Source organism: Danio aesculapii, chromosome 5 (assembly GCF_903798145.1).
Source record: "Danio aesculapii chromosome 5, fDanAes4.1, whole genome shotgun sequence".
NCBI classification, from domain to species: domain Eukaryota; kingdom Metazoa; phylum Chordata; class Actinopteri; order Cypriniformes; family Danionidae; genus Danio; species Danio aesculapii.
Genome location: NC_079439.1, coordinates 1,564,739 through 1,579,559, shown reverse-complemented (window position 1 = coordinate 1,579,559; position 14,821 = coordinate 1,564,739). Strand labels below are relative to the sequence as shown.

The window sequence follows — 14,821 nt, the reverse complement described above, 5'->3', positions numbered from 1 at the left end:
TATACCCTTTATTACGTAATGAACTAATTTCACAAATAATTTTTCCTTAAGAATGTGCAATTCTTTTTTTCTATAGTAAAAGAGTAGATTATGTATATGGGACTATGATCATGCATTGCGCCTGTGGATAGATATTCAGATATTGTGTGATAGATGAGCATCTGTTTTTGGGTTTTAGGTCATAAAATATTAATAACATATAATAAAATGTAAATTTCCTCAGTAAAATTGTTACAATTATGTAGTAAAATAAAAAAGTAGCATCCTTTAGTTAAAAAATAGAATAATTTTTTAAATAATTGACAAAAACATATATACTTAAAAATACTCCTCTATGCTTCTGGCTTAGCTATGAATGGAGAGCACAAAGAAAATATGCATGTTTATTTACATTTTTTAATTATTTAATTAATTCTTTATTGCTGTACCTTTCACATATTTTCACAAACCTTTCATATATATTTTTCAGTATTGCTGTATGGTCTAAAATAGAAGGGATTAGAATGCCTTTTATTGTCACTGTACACATACAAAGTACATTAAATACAGTGCTCAGCACATACAAGCACACCCCTCACAAATCTCTCTTTTAAATTCATATTTTTAATAGGAAGCAGTACAATATTATATTTGTGCATATACATTAGATTAGTCAGTACTGAAGCCAAATCTGGAGATTATCTAACAAAATAACTTATGATAACGATCCAAAAACTAGTACAGCCAAATTTATATGTTAGAGAAAAATATTAAATACAATTTATTTTATTTTATTTTTTTAAAAGAGGAAAAAAAACTAAAAAAAAAAAAAAAATACACAAAATGTGAAATATTTAGTTGAAATTTTGTAGGTTGAATTTTTGTTTTGCAGTATTTTGCTTGAATTTAATAGTACTATCTTTAAATTTCTAAATATGTTTGGTGACTAAAATATAATTTTAATTCATATATCTGTTTAATAAATCTGTTCTGTTTAAATGCACCAAACTACATTGACATTATTCACTGTGAAATAAATAAACATTCATTTTCAAACTGCGCTGTACTCAATTATGCCGAGCACTGTACAAGTGCGATGAGAGGAGAAGTGCGTCTCACTACTCAGAATATATTTACATGCTTGCATTTCAATACAATTCACACTAAACAACAAGTTACAGTAGAAATAACTGTAGATGATCAACAGTAGTGCAAAATAGGGGATGAGAGGGTGAGGTGAAGTAAACAGTTCTGAGAACGGGAGATATATATATAAGATGTACTATGTATGTGTTACTTTTATCTAATGTCTAACGTGTTACTTTTATCAATAATGTTATTTTATTTATCTTATTATTATTGTAATTTTTTGTGTGTTTTTATATAGTTTTGATGCAAGAATATATAATTTCATTGTTTAATTTTAGCTGGGTTAGTTGGCATTTCTGTGTGGAGTTCTGTGTGCATGTTCTCCCCGTGTTTGTGTGGGTTTCCTCCGGGTGCTCCGGTTTCCCCCACAGTCCAGTGACATGCGATTTAGGTGAATTGGGTAAGCTAAATTGTCCGTAGTGTATGTGTGTGAATGAGAGTGTATAGGTGTTTGCCAGTGATGGGTTGCAGCTGGAAGGGCATCCTTTGCGTAAAACATATGCTGGATAACATCTCCTGTGACGTCCCCAGATAAACAAAAGCAAGAAGCCAAAAAAAATGATTGAATGAATGTTTAGAGATTAAATTTAATTGTGAACTAATTGTTTTCTGCTGATAGACTGGAACAGTTGATGTCTTGTGATTCTTTGTATTTAATACTGTATCTAACTAATACGCATCAATAAAACAGAGTTAAACTTAAAATACTCCTCTGAATAGATTTATACAAAATTGTGGAATTTTTATTTAAGTAGCTGCAATTTAAAAAGCTAGAAATTAAAAAAGTAATTCCTCACATTACTTTTTCATCAGCGTCAAGTCATTTGATTACAGAGAGAGAGAGAGAGAGAATTGAGTTTATTGCCATTTTAGCTTCTTTGGCTATGTCATGCCAAAAAAAAAAAAAAACAGATCAAGTTTACCACCTTTTATAAACACCACTTTTCTATAGTTATGAAAATATTCCAACAATTAAGTCACCAACAGCAATAAATAATACAGAAGGTAAAATACATAAATAATAATAATAATAATAATAATAATAATAATAATATTAATAATAATAATAATAATAATAATAATAATAATAATAATAATAATAATAATAATAATAATAATAATAATAAATAATAATAATAATAATATTATTATTATTATTATTATATGAGATAAAAATCTAAATCAGTTTAAGGTTTACTTTTGATAAAAATTGTGCAATTTTAGACGGATTCACATTTAAAAATATCTCATTTAAAGTCTGTCCAGATAAAAATTGTTGTCTGATGACATTAAAAACAGGGCATTCACAAGAACATGTTTAACAGTTTGTTTGTTTGTTTTTTGCAATGTTGACATTTTGGTGGTTCTTCTCCTTTAAGTAAATGTTCATGTGTGAGTCTCGTGTGTCCAATGCAGCATCTTCAATAAACAATCTCATCATGTCTTGAGTTAAAAAATTTATTAGATTTTCTTCCAATTTCTGGCTGAATTTCAAGAAGTTTATTTTCTGAGCACTGATCCCATTCTGTTTGCCATTTGTTTAGAATATAGCCTTTAATTAGTGGCTTTAGATCTGAAGGTGGGATTTTGCCCTCCCTTTAAGGGCTGTTTTGGCGGCTTTGTCGGCTTGTTCATTTCCAGTTAATCCAGCATGTCCTGGGATTCAGCAGAAAACTATATTATAAACTTCCTCTGTAGTTCATTTACTTTGATACAAAGGTCAATAATAATGGGATGCTCCAGTTTAAAAGAATTCAATGTCTGTAGACGGGATTTTGAGTCAGAAAAATTAATAAAACGTGTCCTTCAGCATTTTCAATGTGTTCCAGAGCTATAAATAGAGTAAAAATTAAGCTTTGATCTGGAATGTGAATGCCGTAGTGTGATTGACCCATTACTACTGCTGCAGAAACACGACAGTCCTTTGTTGATCCATCAGTGTATATTGGTTTATGAGTAGGACACACATTTTTTAAGTCAGCATCTGCTTGTTGATATGTATGTGGAAAAGTATCAGCCTTCATACGCTTGCTTAGATCCAGATTTACATGCAACTTATTTTCATTTGATTAAAGTAACTAATTACACCCAACACTGCATCTGATGATACTTTATGATTGTTTATAAGCACATCTTTCATTAAAGGAACAAAATAATTATTTGGAGAAAAAAAAGAAGAAAAAAAAGAGCCATGTTAAATATTTGACAAACTAAAAACATACACGAGCACAGTTGCTGCAAAACAGATTCTCTGAATTATTATCCTATATTATTTAATGCACTAATTCATCACTAAAATATTTTTCTAGAAGCATGTCCAACGCTCTAGAAATAAAGCATTCTTTAGTTCAAAAACATAATTAATTTACAGAGCTGTTGTATTTTTATGTAGCTGTAATTAAAAAGCAAGGAATGAAAGTAATCCCTTACATTACTTTTTCACAAGCGGAAGTCCTAATTACAGTAACTAGCTACACTTAACACTGCAGCTGATGATACTGTGTGATTGTTTTAGAAGCACGTCATTCTTTATATTGGAAAAAACATAATTCTGAATACAAACTTTGAGCAAACATCACATCCTCATCTGATCCTCATCAGGTCAGTGTGAACTTGCACTCTCACGGATGAAGGACAGACACAGATTGTACAGAGCAGAATGAGAGCATCATCACAAACATCCATTACAAATGCAGACAAAGCACAGTGTTCCGCTCCATCACTGACACAAAAGAGCTTTAGCTAAATAAAACAGCCTCGTCGTGTTTTTCTGTCCTCTTGAAGGTGAAGCGTGTCATTTTGGGATGTTAAAACTTTTCCAATTTTTTTAGTTGAAGGAGTTTGGACGCATCCACTCAGTTACAGTGACAAACAACTAACATGAATGGAGGTAAATGAATGATGTGATCAAAGCGTTTTACCATTGGATGCATCCAATAAAACAACTTTCAAAATGACAAAAGACAAACGAAACACCCCATTTTGGGGTCTGCTTAAATTAAATTAAAGTGATTCTATATGGAGAGAAAGCACACAGAATACCAAGCAATTGAAAAGATGTCTTTCAGCATAAAGATATAGATTAAATGATAGATTCAGTCTTTATATTAATCCTCATTTGTGGCTGAGTAATAAAAAATAAATAAACAGGAGACAATCTAATATGTCCACATCAATGTAAAATGATTTTATATACAAAGCAAACAAACAGAATGCAAGGAAAGTTTCATTTAGTGTAAAAAAGTTAAATAAATATATCTTTCAGCATAGATTTAATGAAGAAAAATAAAAATAATACTTAGTCTGACCTGTGCTTTTTAAATTATAAATGTAAATCTGTATAGATAATACATAATAATTGTATAAAATTAATGCACATTATTATACTTTAATTGTTTTTCATCTTTATTTTATGTTATTATTTTATGTCTCAGAAAATAAAAATAAAAATCTAATAAGAAAACACAAGGCAATCTAACGCAATGGTCTCAAACTCAATTCCTGGAGGGCCTCCGCTCTGCATAGTTTAGCTCCAACCATCTCCAACTCGCACCAGCTTAATAGTCTCCAGTAGTCTTGAACACCTCTATTAGTTGGATCAGCTGTGTTTGATCAGGGTTGGAGCAAAACTGTGCAGAGCTGCGGCCCTCCAGGAATGATTTAATGTGTCTGCTTCAACTTAGTGATTTAAAATAAAAAGCAAAGACACAGTAATGTCTTCATTAACTTTGGTAAATATAAACTGAGTGAAATAGTGTTCTTACTATTTAGAGTAAAATAAATAAACACTATTAAAAATGATTCATACTATAAATAATAAAGTTTCAATACTAGTAATCATTATAACTCCAAGTTTACACTACAAAGATAATGATGTGAAGTGGAAAAATATCATTGTAATCCCTTTCAGATAGGTGTGTAACAGATCACGGTTGATCTGTGATTCGTACGGATCACAACCCACGGTTTGGAACACACGTGATCTGTGGATTAAGACATTTTTTACAACATGTAGAATAATCCTAAAATTGTGAGATCGCCTCTCGCGTTATTCAAATCACATGTATGAAAGCTTTCAGGCTTATAACGTATAAAGTATAATGATGACTGAAGAAGTTGTGGTGGGTTATTGGGGATGTGGTGGGTTTCTCAGGTTATTAAAGGTGTTTTTTGTCTACTTGTTTAGCCTGCATTAATGCATTCAGTGTAAGCTGCATGATCAATCATTAAAAGATCAGGATCTCAACACCCACGCAAAATAAATTATAAATAATGGTGATTTGCAGATGTTTACAGTATTAATCCTAAGAGATTTTGTCTTAGGATTCAGCCACTTAATGTGATCCAAACCGTGAGATTTGATATCCATTACACCACTACTTTCAGAGTGTTTGTTTTTTTTGCAATTGACGAACAATAAAAACACTCCAAGCCAATCACAATCTAGAACCAAAGCAGGCACCCACCAGACAGACGTGGTCCTGGTCCTGGAAAGCGTGCTGAAGCTGAGGGATCCAGGGACTGGTGTTCAGGGCCAGGATGCTTTTCTCCTCTTCAAAAAGCGCCACCTAGCAAGGAGTTTACCTTTATGAGATGCTGAGACACATGCAACAGCTACCAGATATTATAACTCAATTAATAAAAGTCTTGCAGTTGATGCTTTTGTGCATTTACTAAAGCTAAAATATTTGGGAGTAATCTGAGGTTAAATCTTTTGCTCAAGAACACAGTGTTGTTAATAAAAGGTTGATCTGATGAATGTGTCGATTCAGAATTTCTACAGGACTCTTGTACAGTAATACATTTGAGCATATACATTGCATAAACACATAAAACTTTTCTAACAAATTTATATCAGAATTTTAAAATGAGTAAATCTAAAAGGAATATGCTGGGAGAAAATATTAAATAAAATAAAAATAAAATAATAATAATAATTGAATTTAAATATATTTTCTTTCTATTTCTAAAGATGTTCAGTGACCAAACCCTTAATTTAATTAAACTAACTGTTTAACAAAACCGTTTTGCTTAAATGCACCAAAATATATAGTTTATATTCACTGAGAAATAAATACAAATATATATTCAAAAGGAGGTGCATTTATTTATGCTGTACACTGCAGACGACATAAAATATCCTAATTCCCTGTAATATTTTAACATTTCAATAACAAAACAACATATTTAACATGTTCACTTCACTAATGTTTGTTCATATCACATAAATCCCATGACTTGCAAGAAAACATACAGTTGAAGACAAAATGATTCGTTTAGTTAATGCTTTTCCAGATATCTCCCAAGTGCTGTTTAACAGAGCAAGGGATTTTTCACAGTATTTCCTTTTTAGTTTTTCTTTCTGGAGAGAGTGTCATTTCTTTTGGTTTGACTGGAATTAAAATAAATAAATAAATAAACAGCCGACCATTTTTTTCTGCTGAATTTAAACTCTATATTATGTTAATTAAGTTTTCCGTAAAATCCACTTTTCTTAAGCACCCCTACTCTAGAGTAGGGGTGCCCAAACTTGGTCCTGGAGGGCCGGTGTCCTGGAAAGTTTAGTTCCAACCCCAATCAGACACTCCTGGGCTAGCTAATCAAGCTCTTACTAGGCTTTCTAAAAACACCCTTGCAGGTGTATTGAGGCATGTTGAAACTAAATTCAGCAGGAACCTGGCCCTCCAGGAATTTGGACACCCCTGCTCTAGAGCAGTGTTTCCCAACCCTGTTCCTGGAGGCACACCAACAGTACATATTTTGGATGTCTCCCTTTTCTGACCCATTAACTTCAGGTGTTGGAGTCTCTTCTAATGTTATGATAAGTTGATTCAGGTGTGTTTGATTAAGGAGAGGTTGAAAATGTGGACTGTTGGTGTGCCTTCAGGAACAGGGTTGGGAAACACTGCTCTAGAGAATATAGGAAATATAAATATTCTCAAGAAAATATAATTATTTTCTAATAAATTACCAAAATTCAAACTTCGAGTAAACATCACATCCTCATCTTCAGGTCAGTGTGAACTTACACTCTCACAGATGAAGGATGGACACGGTTCATCATAAAACATCCACTGCAAGGTCAATATTATTAGCACGCTTAGGAAATGGATTGTCTACAGAACAAACAGCAGCTGTCCAATAACTTGCCTAATTACCCTAACTTTAACCTAATTAACCTAGTTAAGCCTTTAAATGTCACTATAAGCTGAAAACTAGTGTCTTACAAAATAACTAGTAAACTATTATGTGCTGTCATCGTGGCAAAGATAAAAGAAATCAGTTTTTAAAACCATTATGATTAGAAATGTGTTGAAAACATAATCTTTTTAAACAGCACTTACATTTTTTTTAATTCAGTTTCACAGGTATGAAATAATTTGTGTCATAATAAAACTATAAACAGTCATACTTCGTAAAGACTGCACAATAAAGGAAAAACAAAAAATACTTTTCCTTTAAACATACTAAAGATACTAGGATTAATAGAGGGACTTACATTGTGGTGAGAGCGCAGGCTGTTTTTCTCCATGATCTTCATGGCGTACACGTCTCCTGTGGCTCTCTCCTTCACCACCTGCACCTCAGAGAACTGTCCTCTTCCCACAATCCCCCTCACCTCAAAATCCTTCTTACCAGGGAGAAGCTCCTGAACTTCAGCCACCACTTCAGAATCTGACACACACAAACAAACTTGATCAGAATACATCAAAATCAAAGCCTAGTCATTTGACTGACTGCATATTATCAATATACATGTGATGCTAGATTTGTAGGACCATTTTGAATCTCCAAGATAATCTTCATTATTTTTCAAAAACATAATAACACAAATTATATCAAGTTATCTCTAAAAAATAATGTGTGTTTGTGTATTTAGGGACATTTTATCCTGTAAATATTAACTTAAAGACCCCCATTATACCCACTTTGACAGCCTCTGCCTCCTGAATCCTACATTCATTGAAATTTTCATCTTTTTTGTGTGTTTACTAAGTAAAAAAACATTTCCATGAAACTATTTTCTTTTTTATTTATAATTATAGTAATAAAATAAATACATTACGGGCTCTATCATACACCTAGTGCAACACAATTTTGCCAAGATTTGTTGCTATTTTCAGACCAGCGCAACAGTAATTTTCACGTTTTGCTCCTTGTTGTTTAAATAGCAAGTCCATTTGCACCACTCTGTGGACTCATGTGTGTGCTGGTCTATAAAGGAGGTGTGGTAAAGTGCATTGTTGGTGTGTTGCTATTCTGAGGAGCTGAAATAGACCGCACCATTGACCAACTAAAATCTGCTCTAAAGTCCAGCAGAGCGCGTTAGTTATGCGCCTATGCTGGTCCAAACGATTTTACATTGCTTAATTCACACAGGATGTACAGCAATACACAAATATCTTTACGCTGCAGATGCTCTGTTTAACTGTTTTCTCGCTAGTGAAGCGTTCAGTTTTTACACTTACAAAGTCCACCTTGTAAATAGCAAATGCACCAAGGAGCGACGCAACTGACTCTTAAAGGGAATGGGAGATGAGACTCTGGTTTAATGCAGGTTATGCTCAAAACACACCCAGAACTCATTAAGAGAATAAGCACAACCCTGTTAGACCATGCGCCGGGGCACAGAGCGGATTTATCCATCCTTAAAATAGCAGAAGTGGATGCGAACGCGCCCTTAATGCTTTTGCGCCTTGCGCTTTACACTTTGAGCCTAGATTGTTAAAATAGAGCCCTTTAGTGCAGGGGTCACCAATCTCGGTCCTGGAGGGCCGGTGTCCCTGCAGGGTTTAGCTCCAACTTGCCTCAACATACCTACCTGGATATTTCAAGCATACCTTGATTAGCTTGTTCAGGTGTGTTTGATTAGGGTTGGAGCTAAACTCTGCAGGACACCGGCCCTCCAGGAACAAGTTTGGTGACCCCTGCCTTAGTGTGTTTCTCTGCATTCTGGTCAACTCTGTTACCAATCTGTAAAGCACTGATAGAAGAAACATATGACTTGCTGCTGATGTCAGCCTGTGGTGGGAATCTCTGGAACACATTGAGGCATGTCAATATTTGTCTCATTCATTTGTGCAAAATGTTTAGGATTCACCAATAGAGGATTAATTATGTGCGGAAGAGATTTAAGTCAATTCACTCCTCAGAAACTATAACATGATGAAAATGCATTAAAAAATGACACCATGTGGAGTCTGCTTTGAGGTTAGCATCTGGAGCTAAGGCACAAAATGCAAGAAAATGTCAACTCAGTCATATGCAAGCATGTTTTTACATTAATAATGAATTGATTTGACTGTATATTACACATCTGTTATGTATATCATTTCTGTTTATGTAAAATAAATGCAAGATGCTTGAAATGCATCCACAATCCTGGAATGTATGACTTACATTTATTTACAAAGTTGGCCACATGTTTGATCTTCATGAGCTCTGGTGTTGAACACTCTTGAAAGAGCAGCAGCAGAGCATCAATCAGTCCTTCTCTGCTCAGTGCATTCACTCCTGTACAACCAGACATACTGCACCTCCCCTAGAGAAAACAATTATTAAAATCACTGCAAACATTCACTTTATTCCCATTAATGAATATATGAATCAGACTACAGGTTACAGCAATGTAATAATCAATACTTAAAACGCAGTTACCACATAAACAACAGTAAAAAAAAAACTTAACTCTAATATCTCAAATATCAAGAGGAATTTTGAACCTGACTTAATGCAGTTTAGGTTTTTGTGCTAGAAATTAGTCTATCTATTAATCAATCAATCAATCAATCTATCTTAATGCCATATCAGCAGCATTGACTATATTCATGACAACATAGTTAATTATACATAAACCCAATTTACAAACATAACACTTTTTTAACCTGTTAGCCCGCACTCAAATTAGGGGATTTACACCTACCTAACCTAAAACAGTAACAGTTCCTGACTCCAGTAAGCTCAAAGTGTCTTTTTTCCAATGATATATAATTTGTGTTGTAGACAAATTAGGTATCATTGGAAAGACACTTTGAGCTTTACTGTGGTAAAAGTATAAAAATATATTATAAAGTCATGAGAAAAAAAATGTATTGTGTTCAATATTTGTTTTTCCATATGCAAACACAGGAAAACATTAATGTGATGTCCTAGAAATACATAAGCTTTATGCAAAAACATATAGATTACAATACTGATAACAGATCAAATAAGATCTTCCAATTTAGTCAGTGATAACCTTTTTAAACATTTCCCTTAAAATAGTTTCTGAATAAAAACATTTTATAATATCATTTAAAGCTATACAGTACATTAAAATATGCTTTTAGTCCAAATATTTGTATAATTCTACATCTTGTACATACAACCTGGTCGAGTCTATTTTTTAAATGCATATTTAATTAAATAGAGCCTCGTTTGCATATTTAAATACGAGATATTAGAAAAGTCGCAATACAAAAAACATGTTAGCAATTCCTAATGCCATCAATCAACATGGGAAGGTAGTAATAATGTTTGCTTGCTTTTTTTTATAACCCTATTCATCTGCACTGTCTTGCCTCAATTTTGCCTCAGCCAGCTAAGAAAAAAGTACCGTAACGCATTACTTACTATAAAAAGTAACCACCAAGTACCGCAACTACTTACTCTTGGGGGAGTAAATCTAAATTGTAATGCATTACTTTCAAAAGTAACTTTTCGCAACACTGGTATTCATATTAGATTATTTTTGAAGATTAAATGATAAAGAGATTATAATTAATAATGTCTTAAACGATTAAACATTATTAATTATAATAATTTTTTTACTCTGACTATGCTATTTTACATTTGATTATTTAAGCACAGAAACTGAACACTGTTAGACTCACCAGTAAACTATAAAGCACTGTTTATTTATTATTGCTTGTGAATTAATCAAATTTATAGACTGCATAGAAAAAAACTTGATCATCCCAGTTGATCTAAATTAATGAAACCTTTTCCAAATACAGCGATTCAAATCACATGGTGAAATTGTCTTCATATCGTAATGTATATCGCAGCAAAACAAAATATTGCAATGTCAGATTTTTCAGATATCGTGCAGCCCTACTACTGACTATACAAATACTTATACTATGCACAACAAATTCATTGACCCATGAAATTCAATAGGATGTCCTAACTTTTGTTCCACATGACTGTTTACTGTGTGAGCTCACCTGCAGCAGCTGATTGAGTCGAGCACAGCGGCTTGTGATGGAGTCGACTGCGGACAGATCTTTAACACTGCCATGGCCTCCATATTTAAACTTCAACATCACTGCAGGACACACAACAGCAGCAGAACAACATGATGAGTGACAGCTGATGGACACTGATAAACAATCCACATCAAAATACATTTAACAGCTTTTTTACTGTTTCTTCAGTTCATCGAAGAGCATGATGCATGAGCATACTGCATAATGCAAAAATTCTATTCAATTCATCTTTATTTGTATAGCTCTTTTACATTGTAGATTGTGTCAAAGCAGCTTCACATAGAAGATTATAGTGAATTGAAACTGTTCACAGTCCACTTTTAAGCATGTAACCCTCGATACACAAATGTATTGTAAGCGGTTTATCAATGAACCAGATGCTCAGAGGTCTAAATTCCTCTAAAGAGAGAGATGATACGACAACAGTGAAGGGCTCAGACACAGAGGAAAGGTAAGAATAATAAAAGATTATATTGTAAAAATTCCACAGAAACATAAAATAAAATAAATACAAATAAAATAATTGTTTTATTTGATTTTATTTGATATTTCTGTGGAATTTTTACAATACAATCTTTTATTATTCTTACCTTACCTCTGTGTCCGAGCCCTAAGTTTCTAAGTTCTTTTATCACACTAATCTAATGACTTCAATCTTATTTACACTCTCTAATAACACTTCTCTTTCTTCGCAGGGTTTTATGGCTGTATCACTAATAAGTTAATATTATGATATTTTTCTGTCTTTCTATTGTTAAGAGCTAATATTATATTTTAATTATTATTATAAAAAATATACTACTACTACTATTCAATTCAATTCAATTCACCTTTATTTGTATAGCGCTTATACAATGTAGATTGTGTCAAAGCAGCTTCACATAAAAGGTCACAGTAAATAGGAACAGTGTAGTTTATACTATTAAAAATAAACTATAATACTACTATACTAAAGGTTTGTAAGTGTTAGTTAATAATATAATATTAAAATTGTTTTATCATTCCACATAATCAAATTTTCCCTTCTTAAACCAATTAGCTTCTTTTAATAAAACTTCAAAAATTGCAAAGAATGAACACTAATGAAAACAATGTACAAATAAATGAAAATTTTAATAAAACATTCACTTAAAACATTTTAAAATGTCCCAAAAGTCCAGCACGGGTGATGAATATCCAAAATGATTCTTTTGCAAAACAACTAGATTGCAAATTCAGTTCCAGAAATCCAGGATGTTAAACGAGTGTGTTGTAAATTTACACTTCTACCATGACGCTGAATAAGTTTTATCTTTCAGACAGGTGTCCCCAAAAAATCCACTTAATGTCAGACCAACTCCACAATTTACACGCACAGATGGAAGTTGAGACAATCCACCATCCAGGAAAAGAGTTCACACTCCAGTCAATTCGAATCCAGAGCAGATCACATTTAGCAACTGACGTCACTAGAACATCTCAACGATGAAAAACCAGAAGATCCACAAACAAACAAAACAACAACAACAACAACAACAATAATAATAATAATAATAATAATAATAATAATGGCTGACCTTTTATGACAAAATGTTTTCATAAACTAAAGTGTGTTTAATGTATCGATTCGTTAATTTAATAATAGTAGTAATGTTCATATTCAGATTTTAACATGAAAAGGTGTTAGATTTTAATTGTACTCAATATTTGAGACACAAATCAACAGTAAACAAACAACACGCCTGTCAAACAACACAAGGACTATAATAAAAACAAGATTTAATCAAAACTAAATGCATAACTATATCGCTGTGTGAAATTTAACGTTACATTTCAACCGTTTAACGGCGACCGATCATCGAAAACGACGAGCGATCATCGAAACACGCATGTCATCACACAAAATGTTTAGGATTTTATGTCAATAATATATATATATAATGATGAATGACTAACTGATGTTACCGATATCGATTTTAAAGCTTAAATGGCTAAAGTCTGACACTTTCCCTCGTCGTTTACCGTTGAGTTCATAACGGTCGTGTATTAACGAATACAATCGGCTGCGTTAGAAAGTAGATAATAAATATGCTCACCAAATGTTCATGCGTTAAAATCCGAAGTCTTAAACAGGTTTAATCGCGTTCAGACGAACATCGCTCACTGACTGAAACCTTCAGCACTTCCTGGTCAATTTCAAATTTAGCGCGCTCGGCGCCACAATTCATTGGTCGACGTCAACATAATGCGTCAGAGCGTCAGTCTAAGCCCCGCCCTCCACTTCCAGTCTGCGACACAAATGGTAAAGTCTAGAAGGGATACAGCTGCGGATGCTCACGTCAATAAAGCATAAATTTTGTGATAATGTACAACAATAATTCATATCTTTTAACTATTGTGAGGGTTGGGGTAAAGATAGATGTAAGTAAAATACAATTTAATGGTTCATTTGATAAATAACATGAGTAATACTCGGTATAATTATTGTTTTTATATTACTGTAAGGGTTAGGTTTAGGGGTAAATGTCAATAAAATATCATTTAAGGGTTAATTTAATAAATAATATGAGTAATACTCGGTATAATTATTGTTTCTACATTACTGTGAGGGTTAGGTTTTGAAGTAAATATCAATAAAATATAATTTAATGGTTCATTTAATAAATATAATGAGTAATACTGGGTATAATTATTGTTTCTACATTACTGTGATGGTTGGGTTTAGGGTTAGGGCAGACATTAGTAAAATATACTTACTGGATAATTTAATAAATAACACATACTTTTCGTTAACTTCTGACCGCAGCTGTATCCCTTCTAGCAATGTTGTACGTTTAATTGTGTATGACGTATATAGGCTATAAAATGATCTATTGTAAATACAATATTTAAATGACGTAGGCCTAGAATATAACTATCAATTAAAATCAACTACTCAAGAAATGCATGGGGTTAATTTTTGCTTAATAAATAGTTTAGAAAAAGAAAAAGATTTTCCGTTTGTTTTATAGTACATGAACATGAAAATTAGCATTAAACTAGTACGATTATTAATATAATGAATGATATTATATTATAATATGCAGTATTCATGCACTTCAATGAAGCAGAACTACTGATAACTGCTGTCATCCAGAATAACTACATTTAATATCTGAGATTAAATTTGAGCTGAAATAATAGTTTTTCAAGTAAGTCTCGTTGTTGTTTACGTGATGTTATAAAATAGCTCAAATTAAAACTGAAATAATAAATCAATTAACTGGAATAAAAATTAAACACATAAATGTATACATTAATAATAGAAACTTGAACACATAAAATTCATCCAGTTTTTTATATTTAATTTGAACTGTTTGTTAACATTCGTCAATAATTCTTCACTTGTAAATGTAAGCAGTTTAAAGTGCATAGAAAGTAGAAATAGCCATTAGCTAAGACGATTCAATGTTTAAAACTATTTTATT

General features: G+C 32.4%; 1 protein-coding gene across 4 annotated transcripts in view; it reads right to left on the bottom strand.

Moving 5' to 3' along the window:
- The window catches only part of cita (citron rho-interacting serine/threonine kinase a), a 187,500-nt gene extending 173,961 nt beyond the window's left edge, over positions 1–13,539 (bottom strand). For all 4 annotated transcript variants that reach the window (XM_056457208.1, XM_056457210.1, XM_056457209.1 and 1 more), the window contains exons 1-5: positions 13,451–13,539; positions 11,334–11,434; positions 9,529–9,670; positions 7,628–7,803; positions 5,595–5,696 (exon numbers count right to left, since the gene is read on the bottom strand). In XM_056457208.1, coding sequence (XP_056313183.1) covers positions 5,595–5,696; positions 7,628–7,803; positions 9,529–9,670; positions 11,334–11,432 — 519 coding nt within the window. In that variant the 5' untranslated portion in view covers positions 11,433–11,434; positions 13,451–13,539. The remainder of the gene's footprint in view (positions 1–5,594; positions 5,697–7,627; positions 7,804–9,528; positions 9,671–11,333; positions 11,435–13,450) is intronic.
- Between the last annotated feature and the right edge of the window lie 1,282 nt (positions 13,540–14,821).